This window comes from Manis javanica, chromosome 6 (genome assembly GCF_040802235.1).
Source record: "Manis javanica isolate MJ-LG chromosome 6, MJ_LKY, whole genome shotgun sequence".
Taxonomy (NCBI): domain Eukaryota; kingdom Metazoa; phylum Chordata; class Mammalia; order Pholidota; family Manidae; genus Manis; species Manis javanica.
Genome location: NC_133161.1, coordinates 91,991,750 through 92,015,173, shown reverse-complemented (window position 1 = coordinate 92,015,173; position 23,424 = coordinate 91,991,750). Strand labels below are relative to the sequence as shown.

Below are 23,424 nucleotides of genomic sequence, written 5' to 3'. Positions count from 1 at the left end.
TACTCCCTCTATGAATTTGACTATTCTAGATTGTCATATAAGTAAAATCATACAGTATTTGTTTTTTTGTCACTAGTTTATTTCACATAAAATAATGTCCTGAAGGTTCATCATGTTGTAGCATGTAACAGGATCCTCTTCCTTTTTAAGGCTGAATGATACTCCATTGTATGTATATACCACATTTTGTTTATCTATTCATCTGCATTTGTTTGTAGACTTTTGGGTTGTTTCTACCTCAGCTGTTGTGAATAGTGCTGCTGTGAACATAGGTGTGCAAATATTTCTTTGAGACCCTGCTTTCAGTTCCCTTGGAAATACACCCAGAAGTAGGATTGCTGGATCATACAGTAATTCTACTTTTAATATTGTAAGGAACTGCTCTACTCTTTTCCAAAGTGGCTGAACCATTTTACAGTCCCACTAATAGTGCTCAAGGGTTATAATTTCTCTACATCTTTGCCAACACTTGCTCTGTTCCTTTCTTCTCTTTTCTTTCTTTCTTTTTTGATAATAGCCATCCTGATGGGTATTAATGAGTGCGAGGTGTTAATTCTTTTGGTTTTGATTTGCATTTTTCTGATCAGTGATATTCAGCATCTTTTCATATGCTTGTTGGCCATTTGTGTGTCATCTTTGGAGAAATGTCTGTTTGAGTCCTTTGCCCACTTTTTAATTGGGTTATTTTTTATTGTTGAGTTGTAGGAGTCCATTATTGGTTTTGAGCATGACTTTTCATCCATAGTACTTGGTTGATGTTTTATCAAATATTTATGTTTCAGTATAATTTTATAAATATTACAATTTATCAAGTATTGTATTTATATTAGGTGAAATATTTCTGTGTGGTGGTTTGCAGGCTTTTATGTTAATTCAGAGTAATTACATTGACTGCAGGTCTAAAGGAATTCAGAAGGCCCAGAAAGGCAAATAGGTTTGCTTCTTTTCTTTCCTCCCTTCTGTGAAATTGGGTATTTAAAGTAATATGCTCACATGCAATTTAGAAAGACTTTCACTCAGACTATCATGTTCCGAACAGTCTTAATAGGTTCTTGGTTTTCTGTCTTTCTCAGTCTTGCCCATAACTCCATTTTGTCAGATCTGCTAGAATCATCTTTCTAAATGTCTTTCCTTTGCTTAAAATCCTTTTTGACAGTATGGTAATATTTATATTCCTTGGCAGTATTTATAAGATTCTTCACAATCTGACCCAGACTCTGCAGTATTATTTTCTACCTCTCTCTCATTCATTGTTCTCTCTAGGTCCTGTAGTGAAACTAGACTACTTGCAGTTTTTGTTCATGTTGTGAATGCTTTCTTAAATGCTTTTTTGTGTTTGCATTTATTGACTTTTTTCCATTATTTTTCCTGTCTAGAATTCTTTCCTTTCCTTCTTGTCTTTACCGTATGATGAATTCCTTTTTAACTTTACCCAGTTTTTATTGTCTTTTGTTGGACTCACCTGGGTATCTACCTTTGTCATGTGTCTTCTATTCACAGGGCACAGTTAAACTGCTTAAAGCTGTTGGCTTTTTCTAATTACAAAGTAATACTTGCTCATTGTAAATAACTCAGACAATACAAAAGTAAAAAGGAAAAGCCCTTCTCCTCATTTTCTTGATCCCATTCTTCAGTTCACAAGAATAAATGGTGGCTATCCTTTCAGAATCTCTCTCTGTTGTGTATGTGTATGTGTAGCTACAGATTTAAACTTCATATATAGACTTTTGGGGTTTTTTTATTACATAATATCTACATATCTACATCTGTATATCTTCATGTGTGTGTACATATAGCATTGCAGCTTGCCTTTTTCACTGTACTGTGTATGGAGGATATGTCAATGTACACAGATCACCTAATTTTCTCTAACTGCTACATCATATTATATGATAACTCACTCCACTGTTTCAATGTACCATAATTTATATAACCATTCCTTGCTAGAAGCTTTAGAGTTGTTTTTTAGGATTTTGTTGTTTCAAGCAATGTGTCAGGAAACATATCTTTGCACTCTTACGCAAGTAGTTCTGTAGGATAGATTCTTAATAGTGCAATTGCTGATTAAGGAATATGTCCCCTTAATATTTTGACAGACAGCATTAAAATTTCATTAGGTACTGTCAGATAGCCAGCTGTGTCCCATTCCCCCAGCCCATTATCAGTACTGGACATTATCAATCATTTACATTTTGACCCGTTGAAAAAACAAAATGTCTATTTCGGTTGGCATTTATTTTCAATGTGGAGGATGTTTTCATAATTTCACTGTTTGTATTTATTCTTCTGTGACTGGTTTATGTCCATTGCCTATTTTTTTACTGGATTAATCTTTTCTTTCTTATCTTTATGTGTTCTATTTATATTGTGGTTTTGAACCAGTTGTCTATTAGAAGTTGCATGTTGCTTCTTCTATAATCTGTTCTTTGATTTAATAAACACTTGTTACTGGATAGTAAAATCTCTTTTACATGGCTTTCTCTAGCTCTAGACTGAAAGGTCCTTGATATCCTGTTTGTCTTTGTGGTTTCAGTGTCTAGCACAATGTCTGGTGTATATAAAATATTTTATAAATGGTTTGCAGTGAATAAAGTATAAGACTTGGCTCTTGTCTTAAAGTTTAGTGTTATGTAAAGTAGCCAAGACTTTAACAATAAGGAAGAAAAACAGCATAGTATTATCTAAATTGCATATTCAAGTTATTTGATATAGGAAACGTATCTCTTGGAGCTTCCCTAAATTAGTTGTCATGAAACATCCTACTATATATACCCTTGCTTTTTTCACTGATTTCTGTACTGAAAACTGAACTACTTCTATGAGCTTAAAAGTGAAATTTGTATTAGCTGTAATGAAAACTATTATTCTGTCTTTTTGAGACAAGTTGCAGAGTTTTGTTTGAGTAGTAATGTATTTTGTCTTAGTCCCTATTTCAGTTTTACCTTGAATCCTAATTTTTTTTTCTTGGTATTTCAGGTAAGACCATGAATTATGGCATTTCTTAAATGAAGCATTCAGGAATGAAGTGAAAATCATAACATATAGAAATTAAATGATTTTTAAGTTATGTCTATTAATTTGACTATAGATATATATTATATTTACCTCCTTAGTAATGCAAGAAGTCTTTGTGGGAAGCAGAGAAACAAGCAACTGCATTTCTTTTACTCACCTAGACATTACTGGAGGGTAAGCCACATCAGTCTGCAAAGAGGTTTTCATACAAGCAAAATAAGACGTAAGTGGGCCCAAACTGAAGCCCATTCTTGCAGTAAGCCCTGTCACTCTCCAAGCAGCCATGGTTTGCATATTGGAATTTTGAAACTTAGCACTTCTGCTCCCAAGGGACTTACGAAAGTGAGCATTCGTATGTCCCGTATTAAAAGTACTTTGAACTCTGTTTCAAAGGCTGTTTTTGGCAAACAGAATGAAATGATCTCACGTTTAGCTCAATTTAAGCCAAGTTCTCGAATATTAAGAAAAGTAGTGGATAGTGACTGGTTAAAACAGAAAAACATTAAACAAGCCATCAAAGCTCTGAAAAAATACAGTGGCAAATCACCAGAAAAGAAGAGTCATGTTGTAGATGAAGATACAGGTAAAGAAAGCCTTTTTCATTACACAAATATAACCACAAAATTTGGAGAGTCATTCTATTTTTTATCAAGTCATATTAATTCATACTTCAAACGTGAGGAGAAAATGTCTAAAGAAAAGGAAAATAACCATTTCCGGGACAAATTAGAACTTGAAGATAGAAAGGTTGAAGAAGAGAAATCCAATTCTCCAGGCATCCTGGCTGATAAGAAGCTGGACTCAGAATCTTCGTCATCCGCCGTGGACAAACCTACGGGACCCAGTGTGACCCCTGAGGTTCTTCCCGTGTCTACTAAACAGAGCATTGCTAACTTTCTTTCTCGTCCCACTGAAGGAGTACAGGCTTTAGTCGGTGGTTATATTGGTGGACTTGTCCCCAAATTAAAGTATGATTCAAAGAGTCAGTCGGAAGAACAGGACGTGGCTGTTAAGGCTGAACAGACTGTCAGCAAAGACAAAGACGGAGAGGAGAAAAAGCGGCTCTCTCTTCAGCGAGAAAAGGCAAGTTGTGATACAGTATGGTTTAAGTTTCAGTTTTGTCACATTTATGAGTTTCCTTTCCTAATGGAATCTAAGAAACTTGAATCGTTTGTTGGCATTTCTAGTGCAGTTTCCTATTCTAATCATATATATCTTAATATATCTTTGTAGATTATTGCAAGAGTGAGTATTGATAACAGAACCCGGGCGTTGGTTCAGGCACTGCGAAGAACAGCTGACCCAAAGCTCTGCATTAATAGAGTTGAAGAATTGACTTTTCATCTCCTAGAATTTCCTGAAGGAAAAGGAGTGGCTGTCAAGGTAACTCTAATTTATTTAATCTGGTTTTGTCTTGAAATAAAAATACTAATAAACCTAAAATGGAGAAGGTAGTGCCTTTTATTTTTTTACTTAATTTTTGTGTTTTTTATCATACATGTTATATATTCAGTAATTGCCCCATTTATTCTGTGATATTCTATGATACATTATACTGAATTCTGTGATTATAAATTATTTTATTATTACTGGTTTCTGTATTTGAGATTCAACATTTTAAGATAGAGGACAAGTCTTAGTATATTTGATGAATTCTCTAATAGCTGCCAAGCTTTTCTTAAATGCAATGCAGATATTTATACTATGTAACTACTCTTTTAAGACAGGAGGTGTAATTCATAAGTAAAACCATTGCTAATTTTTATTTCATGATCTTTTTATGTTTGAAAGTCTAAACATTTTAATGATCTTATTGATAATCGTATTAAACAATTAGCTTTTCTTTGCCTCAGTTTTTTCAAATATAAAATAGTGAAGATAATTTCGACCCATTTAAATAGACTGTTGTCAGGGAAATAAATATTAATATGAATGATGTGGTTGTGTCTCTACATCTGTAATACCAAGATTATTTGAAATATTTAATGAATAGTTTGAAAATATAATGTAATAAAATAATGTTAACATTTCATTAGAGATTTGTTAGTGCTTATTTTTAAATTGCCATTCGGAAAATTATAAGTTAACTTAGTTCATATTTATTCAGATTTTTGACAACCATTTTGCTGAAAAATGATCTAATTAAGCCTTTGTATAATGCATCCTTTTATAGTTTTATGTTGTATAGTGCATAATTAAAATAGCTAAACTTTAGAATTTCATATTCGTAAAATTTAGGATTATCTCTCATATATGTAATCTCTTATGTAAAAGATAAATTTTCCAAATATAAATGTGCTTTTAAGTCCATTTAAGATCTTAGTGACATATTGAAAGCATAGTGTTAAATGAAATGGCATACTTCCAAAAACTTTTAAAAAACATTTTATTGAAGTATAATACACATGCACTTGTAAGTACAAAGTTCAGTGGATTTTTCACAAACTGACCACATCCATGTAACTGTCACCCAGATGAAGAACAGAATTTACCAGTGCTTCAGAAGCCTGCCTTGTGTCTCCTTTTGGTCATAATCTCCCAACAAAGTAGTTAGAGATTTGTTTTGCCTGTTTTTTTTCATATTATATAACTACTGTGGTTGGCCTTCTTCATTTATACTGTTGGTAGGAATCATACACAGTGTTGTGAGTAGTTGTAGATCATTGATTCTTGTTGCTTTTCTGTTCCTTGGTGTGATTATATCATAGTTTACTCATTGTACCATTGATGGATTTCTGGGTAGTTTTCACTATGAGTCTGTTATGAACAGTTTCGTTAATAGAAACTTTGAGGACTGTTACTTTTCATAATTTAAATCTAAGGACCCTTCAATACCAAGGAGAAATGTGATACAGAAGTGTATATTCAGATCAACTATAAATGAAAATCTGGATTGTCTGAAGAAAGTTCACACCCTTCTCCTAAATAATAAGTATCTCAAAAATAAGGAACTTGATAAATTGCTCAAGCCATGTTAGCATGTACACTTATATAATCTTTCCTAACTACATTTTCATTATTATCAAAAATCAAGTTTTCAAAAGGCTATACTGTTATAGAACATCTATATGAATTTGTACCATATTTATGGTGACCAAATCTAGAAAATTGTCTTTGATCTAATGCACTAATAGAAACTAGTTTCCTCTTGTGTGTATATGGATTTTATATGCTGCTTTTATGGCAACTACACCTAGGAAATTGTCTCTGATGATATTTTCATTTTTGGTGGTGAAGGTGGTCACCTTTCACTATATAAAAAAGTAACCTTTTATTACTTAAAAAAGGGGAAGTACATGGACATTATAGAAAACCAGGAAAAAAGTAAAAAGTAAGAAAGTAACATTTTTACCACCACTGTAATCTAGAATGCTATTTGTCAGATAAGTCAGATTAAGCCGAGTTCATCTCTAATAACAAACAAAACAAAATCTAGGTGGCTTAACACAACAGAGTTTATTTGTCTCTCATTCAAAGTCGGCTGTGGGTTTGGGTGACTCTCCAGGACAGTGAGCCTCCACGTCGTGGCTACTATGGTCTTTGTTCTCTATATCTCAGTACGAGGCTTCCGCCATGATTGTTATTGCAGGGAAAGACAGTCTCTGAGCAGAAAGCACTGTAAGTTTCTTCTACTCAGAACTTATTTATCCTGCCCTCTTGCATCAGCCTGAGAAGTACTGCCTTTGTGTGCCTGGAAGGGGAAGTGGATTGGGGATTGGAGAACATTCACCACATTCCCACAACATTACTCTACAAATTCTATACATGTATATTATATATTATTCATTATTTTATATATATGTATGTGTATACACACACACACACACACACCAAAATAAAGTCATTCTACATGTGCTGTTTTATAACCTGTTTTTTGTTTTTTCAGCTTGTCATGTACACCTTTCTCAATCAGTAAATTTTCATCTCACCTGTAACCAGTTTGAAAATGTTCTTTATGTAACTGATTGGATCCAAGTGAGGGTCTAGTCTAGACTGTACATTTCATCTGGTTGTTTCTCTAAGTCATTTATAACAAAGCACAGTCCTTCCTTACCTGTGCCTTCAAAACTAATTGAAGAATTGAAGAGACCAGGCCAGATATGTCATAAAATGCTTCACTTTATGGATTTACCTACCTTCCTCCTCATTTGGTATTATTTGATGTATTCTTTCCTTTTTATTTCCTGAATGCTAGAATTTAAATATAAAGGCTTGATTGAATTTAACATTTTTTTTTGTTAGAGCACCTTGTAGATGATATCATGTGCCTCATATTGTATCATATCAGAACACATAACTGGTTGAACAACCATTAGTAATACTAGGGTTGACCATTGAATTAGGGTGATGACAGTCTGATATTTTCATTGGACAGTTGAGCTAGAACCATTATCCTATAAACCATTAACCTAATTGGTTCCAGAACTAGTCATTTCATTAGAGTTCCATATGGTAAATTTCTAATTCTATCAGTCTACATTAATTGACATTTTTAATATAAAAATAGACCTTTCCTTAATCAGCTAAAGCTATTTGGAAGACAATTTTACAGGGAAAGCAAGAGATGCTTAATTTCTTACTATTCGTCACTAATTTTCAAAGTTAATTGTTGCTCTCAAAGCTGTCTCAATGCTGACATGAATTTTTATCATCTTTGTTTTACTAGTATTATGAACTTACAGTTTTTCATAATTTGTGTTTCTATAATCTCCTTTTAATTCCCCTTTTTTTAATGCTAAATTGATCTCAGCTTTGACTAGTAGGGGCCCTTTCAAGCTGATTCTTGTCTGTTTTTTTAACTTCTTATGAAAATTTCATGTACAGAGAAGTATCATATACATAAATGTACAGCTCCATGAATTTTCAAAAAATTGAACACATCTATGTAGCCACCACCAGTATAAGAAACAATGTTACCAGCACTTTTTGCCCCCTTCCAATCACTATCTCCAAAAAAGATTGATCAGCATTATAGGTAAGTTGTGCATCTTTCTGCATATTATATAAATAAAATTATATAGCTTGTGCTGTTTGATTTTCCCCGCTCAACATTATATTTGTGAGAACTTCCTATATTAACTGGGTGTAGTTGTGGATAGTCATTCTCATTGCGGTATATTCTGTGGTCTGAATGTAGTGCAATGTATTTACCCATTTTATTGCTGATGGACATTTGGATAGTTTCCACTATGGGAATATTTAGTAATAGTGTTTCTTGGATCTATCTTTTGGAAAACATTCTTGAGGTGTATATCCAAGAGTGTATATATCCAAGGTGTATATACCTGGTCAGAGAGTGTGTCTGTTTTCATCTTCATTAGTTACTCCCCAAATGCAAAATGCTTATACCAATTAATACTTTCACCAAAATTGTATGAGCCTTCTGGGACATCCTACTTCTGTCCACCAGTTTATATTATTTATCTTTTTTAACTTAGCCATTTTCTTGGGTGCTTAGTGATACTAAATGGTGGTTTTAATTTGTATTTCTTTGGTAACTCTGTAGTTCAGCACTTTTTCCAGTGTTTATTACTATTATTATTATTGGCCATTTGCATAATTCCTTTGTGAATTGCCTATTCCTGGTCTTACTCATTTTTCCATTGGATTGACCAGTTTTTCTTATTGATTTGGAGAATCTCTACATTATGGGTACAAGTCTTTTAATAAGTATATATGATATCACATATATGTCTTGTAAATATATTCTCCCATTCTGTAGGTTACCTTTTTGCTCTTCATGGTTTTTAGTGATGACAGATATTTTTAATTTTAATAGAGTCCAATTTATAAACATTTTCCTTTATGGTTAGCATTTTGTGCCCTATTTAAGAAATCTTTGCCTATCTTAACATCATAAAGACATTCTCCTCTGTTTTCTTCTAAAACTTTATTGTTTTGCCTTTCACACTTACATCTACTATTCTTCTAGAGTAGACTTAGATCTATGGTGTGAGGTAGAAGTCCTGATTTTTTTTAATATACATACCCAGTTGACCTAGCTAAATTTATTGAAAAGACTTTCATCATAAATCAGTTGATTACATATGGGTCTATTTCTGAACACTGTTCTATTCCATTAGTGTATTTGTTTATCCTTGCTCCAATACTACACTGCCTAAATTATTGAGCTTTATAATAGACATATAATATAATGTCTAGTAGTCTAAATCTTACACCTTTGTTCCTTCTCAATATTGTCTCAGGTAGTCTTGGCACATTATATTTCCACTTAAATTTTGGCTTATCAGAAATTTTAAAAATGAAGAAAATCATGCTGGGATTATGTTGAAACTATGGAACAATTTGGGGAGAATTGATTCTATAATATTAAGTCTTCCAAGCCACGAGTATGGTGTCTTCTTCCATTTATTTGGGTTGCCTTTATTTTCCCTCAATGTCTTTGTCCATTTGGGCTGCTATAACAAAATACCACCAACTGGATAGCTTATAAACAACAGAAATTTATTTCTTGGAGTTTTGGAAGCTGAAAGTCCAAGATTAAGGTGCCAGCCTGATTGCCTTCTGGTGAGGACCACCCTCTTCCTGGTTCACAGCTGGTGCCTTCCCTCCGTGTCTACACCTAGCAGGAGGGGTAAGACAGCTCTCTGGAGCTTCCTGTATAAAGGCACTAATCCCATTCATGAGGGTTCTGAGCTTGTGACCCAACACATCCCAAAGGCTCCACCTCCTAATACGATCATCTTTGGGGGTTAGGATTTCAGCATATGAATTTTGAGAGAACACAAAATATTCACACCAGAGCACTTAATATTTAAAGATTTTTAATATAAATGTCTTGCACATCTATTAGAATTTTTAAAAATTCCTAGGTAGATGATGTTTTGAGACGATAATTTTATTTTTGTTATTTCAGTATGTTTTACTGGGAATTCTAATATCATCTTGGTCTTTGATCATTTGGTACTGATTTCACATACCTTATAATTTTTCTGGTTGTTAAGCATTTTGATTTTTAAAAATTGCATAGGATCTAGATTGTATCAGATGGTTTCTTTTTCCAGAGGTAGTTTGTTTGTTTTTCTGCTTGAAATATAGAGTGGGACACTAATAACCTTAATTTAGTTAGGGTCAGAGCTGCGTGAAGGCTGGGTAATTTGGTGAGACCTGTAGTTTCCCATTTCTAAGGCATATTCCGCCAGAGTTTTCAGTTGATAGCCTGGTGCATTACTACCACCACCACTCCCTTGGGCTCTAAAATTTCAGGAATACACAAATTTCCACTCCAGAGTTTTTCAGTTAGCTTTTTGACTTCCCAAATCATTTAGTTAAAGAATCTAGCAGCTGTTTTGAGGTGAAACCAGTCATGTCATTGAGGCCCCTCAAGTCTTCTGTTTTATGGCTCAAAAACCATGAGACTCGGAATGTTCAGCTGGTTTCTCTGTTTTTCATCCATGGCCCTCTGTTTGAGCCAACCCCATTTTTTCAGTCCTTCATTTCTTCCCCAAAGCAGCAAATGTCTCAAGGGAGGAAAAGCTGTAGTTAGGAGCTCACTTCCCAGCAGTTAACCCTTCTCTAGATTCTTAGCCCCTCCTGTCCTCACTGCTTCAGAAGCTCTCTGATGCTTTTAAACAGATGGCACTTTTTTTTGTATTTTGTCAAACTTTTCTGATCTTGGAAAGAGACCATTCTAGCCTAACCAGAGATGGAAATTTACATTTCCATCTCTACCATTGTTCAGGTTCCTCTAGTGGAACTTTGGAGCTCAACACAGCCCGGGTGGGGTTCGGGGAAGGGATTGAACAAAAATGGAATTTAAAACAGTAGTATGTCAGATTTGATTTATCATAAAAAAAGAAACAAAATGAGTGATACATTGGAAATTACTTGATTTACAGAAGGTTACACAGCACAAATATAGCTGTCACTCGATTATGCCCTTACCTGGAGTACTGACCAGATAACATGCTTCTGTGTAAAGAATCTAGAAAATCTTTGGTAAACTCAGCATAGACGCCTAGCATTTAATTTAAGCTTTTACCTCTTACCAGTAGTATAAAGTTGAACAATAATATGAAGTAGCGTCTTGGAGTCCCAGGTTTGTTTAAACAATTTAATTGTAAGTGTAAGGTTTTGCTTTCCACCTTAGCTTTATTTATTAATTAACATTTGTTCATGCTCACTGTGAGCTACCCCTTTATCCTATCTGCAATGTACAAAAGATGGTTTATTTTTTCTTTTAATAAGTTTAATTTCCAATAATTACTGTGAAGCAGTTTCATCTTCTTAATGTAGGATTTGGATGAAATATTGTATCAACTTTATAATGTTAACCTTTTTTGTTACATTAACATTTCCCAAGTTTTCATTAATCATTGTACCTTTTAAAGAAAAGATTTGGATAGAGGTTTTCTAGATATTAGGGCAGCTATACTCTAAATGTTATTTGACATCACAATGTCAGAAACTAATCTTATCACTTAAGAGTACTGAGGAAGTAATAAAAACTGGCACCTTGATTATATGTGATGATCTACATGGTTGGAGGAAAATAACTACATTTTCACTCTTGATTTGACAAAAGCAACAAAATATATTTCTCTCAATATAGGAAAAAATTATTCCGTATTTATTGCGATTGAGACAAATTAAGGATGAAACTCTTCAGGCTGCAGTTAGAGAAATTTTGGCTTTAATTGGCTATGTGGATCCAGTAAAAGGGAGAGGAATTCGAATTCTCACAATTGATGGTGGAGGAACGAGGTAAGACTAGAAAATGATTTTTTTTAAACTATAGATCCAAATCAACCCTAGGAATTTTTAAACTGATTCAGTGTAATTGTATCATTATAAAATCAAATTTTTTAAATAAAACATGAAATAGTTATTAATTTACTGGATCAGTCTAGACCTTCTTTAACATCTTACCCAAATTGCCTTTTACTTTAATTTGATCTGGTATTTATGTTTTAGTTTTGTCTTTTCATATCTGTTCAATAGTTTAGGACAGTTTATTAACCTTGATTCTTTTAAAATCTTAGCAATGTTTTGTAATGTTTGCTTTCTTTTATTATATAGATTAAGGTAAGATAAACCTAAATGTATTGGTCAACTAGTCAATAAAGTGGCGGTTTAAGAGAAGTCTATATCAGTAACTTCCTGACTTCTTACATCTTCACTTGCAGCTGAGAATTCTGGTGCTACCCCAGAAATACTTAATGTCTTCTTAGCTCGGTAGGAGATAATTTCACCATCAAGCTCCATTCTACTACTGGCAATTCATCCATACTTCTTATTCTGTCCTAGTTTGTTTAGTTCCTTCCTACTTCTTAGTTAGATTCTTTGGCTTGCTATCACGAACCTTTTTCCCCACATTTCCTAGTGCGGGTGCCAGCTCCCTGCCGTCTCTACTCCTACTCTTAGATGGATAGTACATGCCCTGCCTGTTGCTCCTAGCTCTGATTTACCTCACCAATTCACTCTCTGGTACACTTGCCTTGCTGATCACTCTTCTGCATGTCCAAGTACTGCCTTTCCTTTCTGTTAATTCTACAGTCTTCAATTTCAGCCAAGTCCTTTAAATTTTGACACCAGTGTCAGTGAAGGAGTGAGTGATAAAAGGAGACTCCTTAATAATCTAGGCAGAGGACAGTAAAATACTAACCTCAGATGGTGGCAGTAGGGAGCTGGAGGAAAGAAAAATATACATGAAAATTTTGAAGGAGAAGGGAAACTATATATGGTAGAAATAGACTGAAATCACTCTTAAGCATAAACCCTGTGGAGGACTGAGACCGAATTGCAGGGACAGGGAAGGATGTGATTGGTGAGAAAGATGGTTTTGTTTCGGACATGTTGATGATAAGGCTTTACATATCCATGCAGTAGTACCATGCAAATGAAGATAGAATTGATTGAGGAGAGAAGTCTTATACGATCTTTTGGATATTCCTGAGAAAGTGAAATAATGCCAGAAGGGCTTATAAGGAAAAGAACATCTGTCTTTTATTTCTTTTGTATACAAGAGCCTGGTACAGCATTAGGCATGTAGTCTCAACATGTAAAGTGTATTAATCTTTAAATTTGTCCTGAATTAATTTATAAATACAGAATTTTAAGGTAGTTTTCTTCCTGATTATACAAGTAAAACTTGGTATAAAGGAAAAGAAAAATATGAAGAAAACCAAAACAAACCATAAGCTCACAATTTCTAGATTATTTTTAAGACTTTTATTTTTTTCATATATTTTTATCAGTGTGAAATGTGTATGCATGTTTTATTTCCTATTTTATAAGTAATAGAGGTCACATTGTTGAAATTTTTATCCAGCATTGTCTTTAATTCTTCATGTCTCACCTGAATTCGTAATGTATTTCTCTTATAAGCCATCTCGTCTTCTGTTACCTTTCTTCAAATCCACATTACTTGGTACAATTAAAAAAGGTCAGCATCTTTGGTTTTCTACTTTAACTTTACAATATTTTCTAGTGACTTCCTGTTAGCAATATCAAAGCAAAATTTGATATTTAAAATTTTATTTTGTGTGGTTACCATTCAGGACTTGTCTGTCCCACAACTTAGAACATTTCATTGTTTCTGCATATTCCCAGTGTTGAGAATTGTCCCCAGGTGACACACACGCTGAGTTGGCTGCACCTCCTAGATGATTTCATCTTTCACACTCATCGTGAAGCTATTTGCTGTCTTTGTCAAGAAACCAGCAAACCAGCAGTGAACAAAGTCATCAACATAAATTAATACATCCTTTATGCAAATCATTGTCCTAAGGTTGAGTTTTTAAAAAATAAACAAAAGCTTAAAAATACTGCTAGTGGAATATTAAATAAAAAATGTATTGAAACATAGATTATCAAATACATAGGTAAGAGAAGAAACCAATATATAGCATCTCAAAACTGGTGAGTTTGGATTTTTATGTATTTTCAATGGTTGGGGTGTTTAAAAATAAATCTTGTATTGACATGTCTTCACAGTCTTATTTAAGATGCTAGTATACATTCATAAATGTGTTGCCATAATACAGGTTCTATGTCATTATTGAGATACTATATTTTAGAAAGTGATCTTAAAAATTTAGGCAATTTTTGCTGATGCTAATTTATATGATTAGTTTTCATGTTGGATTATAAGCTAGAAAAGCAATTTGTAGGATTGTTTATTCAGTGACTTTCTTTAAAGCAGGAATTCTCATTTCACCTTTTATCTCTTCTACAGGGGTGTGGTTGCTCTTCAGACACTACGTAAATTAGTTGAACTTACTAAGAAGCCAGTTCATCAGCTTTTTGATTACATTTGTGGTGTAAGCACAGGTAATTATTACTATTTAGAAGTGGTACATCCCAGGACTGCAATAAGAAAAAGAACATTAAGCACTTAGGTTGAAGATCTGGTCATACCCTGAAATGATGAGTATTAATTAGTTCCATGTTTTGATGATGAGTAATCCTTTGGTTTGCTTAATTAATTTTTAAAAATGTTTATTGGGAATAAGTTAACATTCAGAAGTAGTTTTTGGGGGGTTGGTGCACTAGGTGAAGAGGATAAAGAGGCACAAAATTCCATTTATAAGTTCGTCACAGGGATGAAAGTACAGCATAGACAGTATAGTCAGTAATATTGTAATATCTTTGTATGTTGACAGATGGTGACTACACTTATCGGAGTGAGCATTTGGCAGTATAGATAACTGTCAGATCACTATGTTATACACCTGAAACCAATCTAATACTGTATATCAACTAATCTTCAAGTTTTAAAAAGTAGTTTTTAAATGTACCTTTCTAAATATGTTTTAAATAAGACACAGTGACAAGTATAAATTATGAATTATTGCTTTATGATACAGGATAGGAGGTATTCAAACTGTCTTTGACCCAGACATGAAGATGGATAAGGATTTACTTTTCTGTGAGACATGTCCCTCTGTGTGGATATTGCTTCTTATATCATTTTTTTATCTGATTGCTTGAAGCCAGAATTTAAATTGATAAATGTGAGAATATGCTTTTTACAGACTGTTTTTAAATAATGCTAGTTGGTATACATTTAAAATTGTAGTTTCATGTTTTTACAGAGGAAATTGACAGCTTAGAATATGATTGTTACTGAATAATATCTTAGTTTTTGTTGAGTCAACAGCAGATGAATTTTTGTTTTGTTTTGTTTTCCAGTTTCTTTACATCATCTCCCTCCCCTATCTGCCGTCCTGCGTTCCCCCTCCCATGTGTACATTAAACCTCTCGGGTTACTGGTCGGTACTGCTTACTCCCCAGATAACATTCAAAGACTATTAAGATTATAGATCCTTCCTGCATATTTTACTGTTTGACCTGATAAGTTCTTATTTTACATTAGCTTATCTTCATCGCTTTTATTTCTATTTCTTTTTCTCATTCTTTTGAATTAGAACAATAGTTCTAAAACCATTAGCAACAGAATCCAGTGATTTCTGTACATTAACAGTGTCAAGTCTGACCAGTACTCCCAGAGGGCATGTTAGCCCATGTTCAGTCACAAAAACTTCATGAGAGCAGTTACAGGGGTGATTCCAGAGCGTAAGGAATCTGATTCCGGATGTTTCAGCAACACTGCTTCCCCAGGATGTCAGCAGATTTGGGGAGTGTTGGGGAAGGGAAGTTTAACAGGTTTCTTTAGAGGGACTTCTGACATCTTCTCGTATGGTAAAAATGCATTTTGACTCTCAGGATAGGAAAACAATATGTATCCTAATTCATTTTATGGAAACTTTTCTTAAAGAGACATTTCCCAGGGCTAGTGTTCTTTGGTACTTTCTTTGTTGCTCTTACCCTGAGCATTTCTAATGGTCTTAGCAGTTCAAACATATAAACATATCTACAAGCTAACTTCTTGCTTTGATGCCATTGTTAATAGGTGGGTGCTCAATAAAGAGAATTTTAAATCATAGAGATTCATCCGTGGAGTAGAATATCAGTTTCAGTATATATACCTTTCTGTATTTGTCAGAGTATATATATCTTTTCCATTGTGTCTTGTAGCTTATATGAACTTTAACCTACAGTTTATTGCTTATAATTTGCTTATAATCTTCCTTCCTTTTTTTTCCATTTTGTATACTCTAACAAATTTTGTTTGCACTTAAAATTTTTATAAAGTTAATAAATATGTATCTAGCTTAAGGGTAATGTCCTTACCAGTTAAATAACATTCATTTTTAAAATATTTGCTCTTTATAGTAGCTCTGCTTGAAAAGAACTTAATTTTTTGGCAAGTTGTTTCTTGAATTAATTAGACATTTTCTGCAAATTGAAATACAACAATTTCTATTGTACAGCATATAGTTATGCCATACAGTGTTTTTTAAAACACGCTGTCCATCTTTTACTAGAATAAAACCAAATATAATAAAATACATGAAGTAGTTAAAATGCATTATGATGGTGATTTCCTGGGTGTTTGATAGCAATTTCAAAGAGAGCAGTGACACTATACCTATCTTCACTGTGTCCTACCTACCCTCTCCCCATACACAAAGCCTTCTCCCCACCTTTTTCTCTTTAGTTCAGGCTTAGACCAATTAGGTACACTAGGTGGCAGTGTGCCCTACCATTCGCAGCTAGGATATGCAAGCAGCTATTAAAAAAATAAAAATAAATAAAAGGATGTGCTGGAGACCTAATTTCTTTAATTGCATTGGTTCCCAGGACCAACCTGAAGAAGTAATTATTTTAATGAATTGAGAAGTTGTCAAATATGCTGTATTCTGTGACTAAAACTAAGAAATTTATTAAGGTTGGAAAGGATAATATCTACTAGAATATCTTAATTATATATATTTTAATTTAATTTAAACATGCATTTTTGTATATTTAAAAATTATCATCATCATCATTGGTTAGCATTAATTAAACCCTTACTGATGCCTGATAAGGCACTTTAAATGTGTTATCCCAGTATAAGAGCCTTATATATTTTGATTGTTGTTATCTTTATTTTATAGATGAAAAAATTGGAGCTCTGAGAGATTTAGTAGTTTGTCCCAGGTGACACAGTTGGAAAGTGTCAAAGCTAGAATTTTAACCAGGCTTGTTATTTAGATTTTTAAGTACTATAATGTCAGTGCTGATAAAAACTAAGGATTCTTTCTTTCAGGTGCTATATTAGCATTCATGTTGGGATTGTTTCATATGCCCCTGGATGAATGTGAGGATCTTTATCGAAGATTAGGATCCGATGTGTTTTCACAAAATGTTATTGTTGGAACAGTAAAAATGAGTTGGAGCCATGCATTTTATGACAGTCACACATGGGAAAATATTCTTAAGTAAGTTAAAACTATTCTTTTTTAAAAATGGTTTGATTAAGGTAATATATGCATATGATAATTTGAAAAATGCAGAAAAATGTAAAGAACAATATTCAGTTATTGACCCCACTAGTTGGAGATAGCCACTGTTAATATTTGGTGAATCATATTCTAGTCACTATTTTCTTGGGTTCATGTATGTGAGATTTGCATATAAAAGTTGCCTTTTTAAAAATTGAGACCAAATTGTGTATAGATAACATGTTTGCTTGCATCCTGTTATTTCTACTTACATATATAGTCTTTCTTAAGTCATTAGCAGATATTCTTCTTAAACATTTAATGATGTTAAGACATTTTTTCCAAAATACACAAAGCCATTGTACTCACTTTAAAAAATATAAGCATAAAGTAAAAAACTTAAAATCACCCACAATCTTATTACTCAGAGCTATAGACATTGCAATTACCTTCTAATTTTTTCTATATATATTTTATATGGCAGAAATTGTTACAATTATAATTTTATAACTTTTCCCTTTTTTTTCAACTTTATTAAAATCTCTTGACAAATCTCTATAAAACAGAGTTATGCTACATTCCAGAGTGTGATGGTATCATATTTTCTTAACTGTTTACATTTAGGACATCTATATTGTTCCTAATTTTTTGTGATTATGAACAATGCTATTGTACAAAAATGTAATTTTCTGCTCACATTTCAGAATAAATATATATGTAGATCAGTTTATAAGAAACATAATTGTTGAGTCATTGTTGATACCTTAAAAAATAATCATCATAGATAATGAGGAAGATAATTTATAATCCCACTAAGAACAAAAACACTATTTATGTGGTGATGTGCTTTTTTTCTATAATTCCTTACAGGTAAATAAGTATGGGGGCAGGGGGTTGTGAGTGTCTGTGTATGTATTATACCCATCACAAAATTGGGATGATAATGCACATGATAATTTTCAGAGCATTTTACCATGGATGATTTTTGTATGTCATTAAGTATTTTTTGAGACGTGTTTTAATGGTTTCACTACTCCATTTTTATGGATGCACTATTTTTATTTAACAAATTTCCTATTGGAAAAGGAAAATACTTCAGGTATTTTTAAAGTTCAATATAATGTCCAGATGGGCATCCTACATCTCTATATAAATCTCTGATTATGTCTTTAAGGTAAATTTCTAGAGTAAAATTTTGGGACAGAGAGTATATATGTTTTAATCATGAGCTATGTATGTCTATAAATGTTTGAATTGTTCTTCAAAACAGTTGTACCAACTTACCCACCAGAATCAACTTTTATTTCCATTTCATGAAATATTTAATGTCAAACACTTCAATTTTTAGAATTTAGGTCATCTGAGATTTTTTTTGTGTAATTGAAAGGGGGTTAAACTTTTTTTTCAAATAAGAATTCAAATGTCCCTGTACTTTTTACCAAGTGCTTTTTCCATTTTTCACTAATTTGAAATGCCAATTTTACCATATTTTAAATTCTTATTTACATCAGAGTCTATGTCCAAGATTTTGTCTTTCTATATTGACTTTCAAAGTTTTTGTCCCAACTTGTTTCAGTTATTGAACTATTGCATAATGTTTTTATACTAACATAGCAAGTCTTTTTTTCCTTATTCTTTTTCCTTTTCACTGTTTTCACTTAATCTTCAGAGTGAATCTTAGGTTACTTTTGTTAGATGAAAGTAAATCCCTTTGATAACTTTGATTGAAATTACATGAAATGTAGCAGTTATTTTTTAATATTGACATCTTTCCAATTGAGCAGTCTTCCCATCCATTAATATTGTATGTTTGTTTATTTTGGGGTCTTCTTTCGTGTCTATTAGAAAAACAGTAATCTATATCAATTCTCATTAAATCATAAAATAACAACGGTTAAGTTTTTTAATGAGGATTTGAAAATTTACTGTAAATCCAGTTTCTCTGCTATGAACTGTTTTTTTCCCTTTTTTTACTCATTAGAGTATCTTTGTGTATTTGCATATTACTATTTCACTGATGTTCCTTCAAAGGCTCCTTTATTTTTAGTCACAGGATTGATAAACTTTCTGAGTATGCTTGGTTGTTTTTATCTTATTTTTCCCTACTTTTTCACTCAGTTTTTGCTATAAAACAAACACTACAAACCTTAGTGGTTTCAAACAATGATTTAGTTTCACGATTCTGTGTTTTCACTGGCCATTTTTTGGGTCTAAACTGACTCACATGGCTACTGGCAGCAGGGAGCTCAGCCGAGGTGGCTGGGACAGCTGGTCTCTGTCTCCACATGGTCCCTCTCGTTCTGGACTGCGTCCCACATTGGGGGCCTCAGAGTTCCAAGAGGGCAAGCCCCAGTGCTTAAGTATTTATCAAGCTTCAGTTTAATGGCATGTTTGCTGATGTCACATTGACCAAAGCCACTCAAACCCAGGGTCTGTGTGGGAAGGGACTATATATACAAGGATATGGATATCAGGAAGTATGAGTCATTGGAGCCTGTAATAATGATTTTGTATTTTAGGGACACTTTTTAATTATAGCATTGGTAGGATCTAGGCATGTTGAGAATTTTTTCATATTTTGACATCTCTGTAAAGCAATTAATGTTCTTGACTTTCTCTTCAAATTTATATTCATTACTTAATTCACTAAAGAATTTTTAACTTTTTATAAAATAAACATTGAAACAAAAAATAAATGTGAAGATTTCTTACAGTATATAAGTAGCATGTTCCCAGGATCTCTGTCCCAATTTTACAGCAAGATTCCTATAAAAGATAAAGTGAAAGATCCTTAGGAGAATAAAGTTGCGTTGATCTTCCTACTGAAGAAACACATAGGTCAGGTTGGGAAAGACAAGGATCTTGTTTGTTTTAGAAAGTATTTTACATTGATATTTATAAAAGATTTTAAAGGGTACATCATTCCTAATTTGTAAATACTGCCCTCATGTGATTATATGATATTCTAGTTGAGAAACAATATTGTTTAAAAAATGTCATTAGAAAAATGTTTTTTCTTATTAAGCCCAGTTGGTGAAAAACATATCCTTTATATTCAATACAGAGGAACAATAAATAGTTTTTAAGCCTGGAAAAAATCTGTTCGTTGAAATGAAATACCCTTATAGTGGAATTGTGAAAGTTGCTGTCCAAGGACAACTTCTGTCATATTGCAGTAATTCAAATGCCAATTCAGATGATTTAAAAAGATCGTTTTTGGGGAGTGACTTTGATTCCGTATTGCTTAAAGTCTGAATGTTCTGGTCTGGTTTTTAGATTACTTTGTAACTTATCTACCCTTTTTTCTGCAGTCTTAACACAGCTCCTTTTTCCTGTCAGGAGGACCCTGAAAACGACAGATTTATTCTGCCTCTCTGCCTTTCCCCTGTATATATTCTGGCTTTGAATAAGTTGCTTTGCCATCTTTTCATGTTGTCTTAAACTGTACCTCATGCATCTTCCCCTGATACTGCAGCCCATATTGATTGCCCCCCTCAGAACTGTAGATACTTGCAGTTTGAATCAGATATTAACAACTGCATATTGTTTCACATGCATTTATTGGATTATGAGCCTCCTAGAGGAGATTCTTCTGCTTCTTATTTGTCCCTTGTAGCAGTTTGACAGAGCCATGGGCAAACAGTAATTGCATAATGTATGTTCCCTGATGTGAGGAAATAAAATGATTTTGTTAAAATTTTTCTTCTTTAATAAAGGGATAGAATGGGATCCTCACTAATGATTGAAACAGCAAGAAACCCCACGTGTCCTAAGGTAAGTTTTGAGTCTCTTAAATGTAACACCAGTTGGGATTGAAGATCAGATGAAAGTACTTACTCTGAAGGCCCTTGAGACATTTATCAGGAACCTCTTCTAATAGATTATATTGATTACTTATATATTGGATCAGTCTATGAAGATTCAGGATGTGGTCATTAGACCTTTTCTATATCCAGTAAAAACATAACAAAAGTTTAAGAAAATGAAAGACTGGGACTAAAAATAATGAAGAATTATTATATTATAAGAGTTACTCAGTTTCTTTTTTTTTAAGGTTATATTACTTTTTTTTGTATCATTAATCTAGTTACATGAGCAACATTATGGTTACTAGACTCTCCCCATCATCAAGTCCCCACAACATACCCCATTACAGTCACTGTCCATCAGTGTAGTAAGATGCTATAGAATCACTACTTGTCTTCTCTGCATTGTACCACCCTCCCTGTGCCCCCCCTACATTGTGTGCTAATCATAATGCCCTTTTTTCCCCTTTGTCCCTCCCTTTTCCCCCATTCTCCTCAGTCCCTTTCCGTTTTGTAACTATTAGTCCATTCTTGGGTTCTGTGAGTCTGCTGCTATTTTTGTTGCTTCAGTTTTTCTTTGTTCTTATACTCCATGTATGAGTGAAATCATTTGATACATGTCTTTTTCCGCCTGGCTTATTTCACTGAGCATAATACCCTCTAGCTCCATCCATGTCATTGCAAATGGTAGGATTTGTTTTCTTCTTATGGCTGAATAATATTCCATTGTGTGTATGTACCACATCTTTTTTATCCATTCATCTACTGTTGAACACTTAGGTTGCTTCCATATTTTGGCTGTTGTAAATAGTGCTGCGATAAGCATAGGGGTGCATATGTCTTTTTGAATCTGAGAAATTATATTCTTTGGGTAGATTGCAAGGAGTGGAATTCTCAGGTCAAATGGTATTTCTACTTTTAGTTTTTTAAGGAACCTCCATACTGCTTTCCACAATGGTTGAACTAGTTCACATTCCCACCAGCTGTGTAGGAGGTTCCCCTTTCTCTGCATCCTCACCAGCATTTGTTGTTCTTAGTCCTTTCGATACTGGCCATCCTTACTGGTGTGAGGTGATAGCTCATTGTGGTTTTTATTTGCATTTCCCTGATGATTAGTGATGTGGAGCATCTTTTCATGTGCCTGTTGGCCATCTGAATTTCTTCTTTGGAGAATTGTCTCTTCATATCCTCCACCCATTTTTTAATCAGGTTATTTGCTTTTTGAGTGTTGAGGCATGTGAGTTCTTTATATATTTTGGATGTTAACCCCTTATCGGATATGTTATTTACAAATATATTCTTCCATACTGTAGGATGCCTTTTTGTTCTGTTGATGGTGTCCTTTGCCATACAGAAGCTTTTTAGCTTGATGTAGTCCCATGTGTTCATTTTTGCTTTTGTTTCACTTGCTCGAGGAGATGTGTTCAGGAAAAAGTTGCTCATGTTTATATTCAGGAGATTTTTGCCTATGTTGTCTTCTAAGAGTTTTATGGTTTCATGACTTACATTCAGGTCTTTGATCCATTTCAAGTTTACTTTTGTGTATGGGGATAGACAATAGTCCAGTTTCATTCTCTTGCATGTAGCTGTCCACTTTTGCCAACACGAGTTGTTGAAGAGGCTGTCATTTCCCCATTGTATGTCCATGGCTCCTTTATCATATATTAATTGACCATATATACTTGGGTTTATATCTGGGCTCTCTAGTCTGTTCCATTGGTCTATGGGTCTGTTCTTCTGCCAGTACCAAATTGTCTTGATTACTGTGGCTTTGTAGTAGAGCTTGAAGTTGGGGAGCATAAACCCCCAGCTTTATTCTTCCTTCTCAGGATTGCTTGGACTATTCGGGATCTTTTGAGCTTCCATATGAATTTAAGAACTATTTGTTCTAGTTCGTTGAAAAATGCTGTTGGTATTTTGATAGGATTGCATTGAATCTGTAGATTGCTTTAGGCTGGATGGGCATTTTGACAATATTAATTCTTCCTATCCATGAACATGGATGTTTTTCCATTTATTTGTATCTTCTTTAATTTCTCTTATTAGTGTCCTGTAGTTTTCAGAGTACAGGTCTTTCACTTCCTTGGTTAGGTTAATTCCTAGGTATTTTATTATTTTTGATGCAACTGTGAATGGAATTGTTTTCCTGATTTTTCTTTCTGAGAGTTCATTATTAGTGTAAAGGAATGCAACAGATTTCTGTGTATTAATTTTATATCCTGCAACTCTGCTGAATTCAGATATTAGATCTAGTTGTTTTGGAGTGGATTCTTAAGGGATTTTCATGTACAATATCATGTCATCTGCAAACAGGG

General features: G+C 33.5%; 1 protein-coding gene across 2 annotated transcripts in view; it reads left to right on the top strand.

Annotated features, from left to right (window-relative positions):
* The window catches only part of PNPLA8 (patatin like domain 8, phospholipase A2), a 48,907-nt gene that overhangs the window by 4,909 nt on the left and 20,574 nt on the right, over positions 1–23,424 (top strand). Inside the window, exons 2-7 of one of the 2 annotated variants that reach the window (XM_037010882.2) lie at positions 2,977–4,098; positions 4,249–4,398; positions 11,588–11,739; positions 14,213–14,307; positions 17,129–17,300; positions 21,020–21,077. In XM_037010882.2, the coding sequence (XP_036866777.2) occupies positions 3,067–4,098; positions 4,249–4,398; positions 11,588–11,739; positions 14,213–14,307; positions 17,129–17,300; positions 21,020–21,077 (1,659 nt within the window). In that variant the 5' untranslated portion in view covers positions 2,977–3,066. The remainder of the gene's footprint in view (positions 1–2,976; positions 4,099–4,248; positions 4,399–11,587; positions 11,740–14,212; positions 14,308–17,128; positions 17,301–21,019; positions 21,078–23,424) is intronic. The other variant, XM_037010883.2, reaches the window with a different exon arrangement.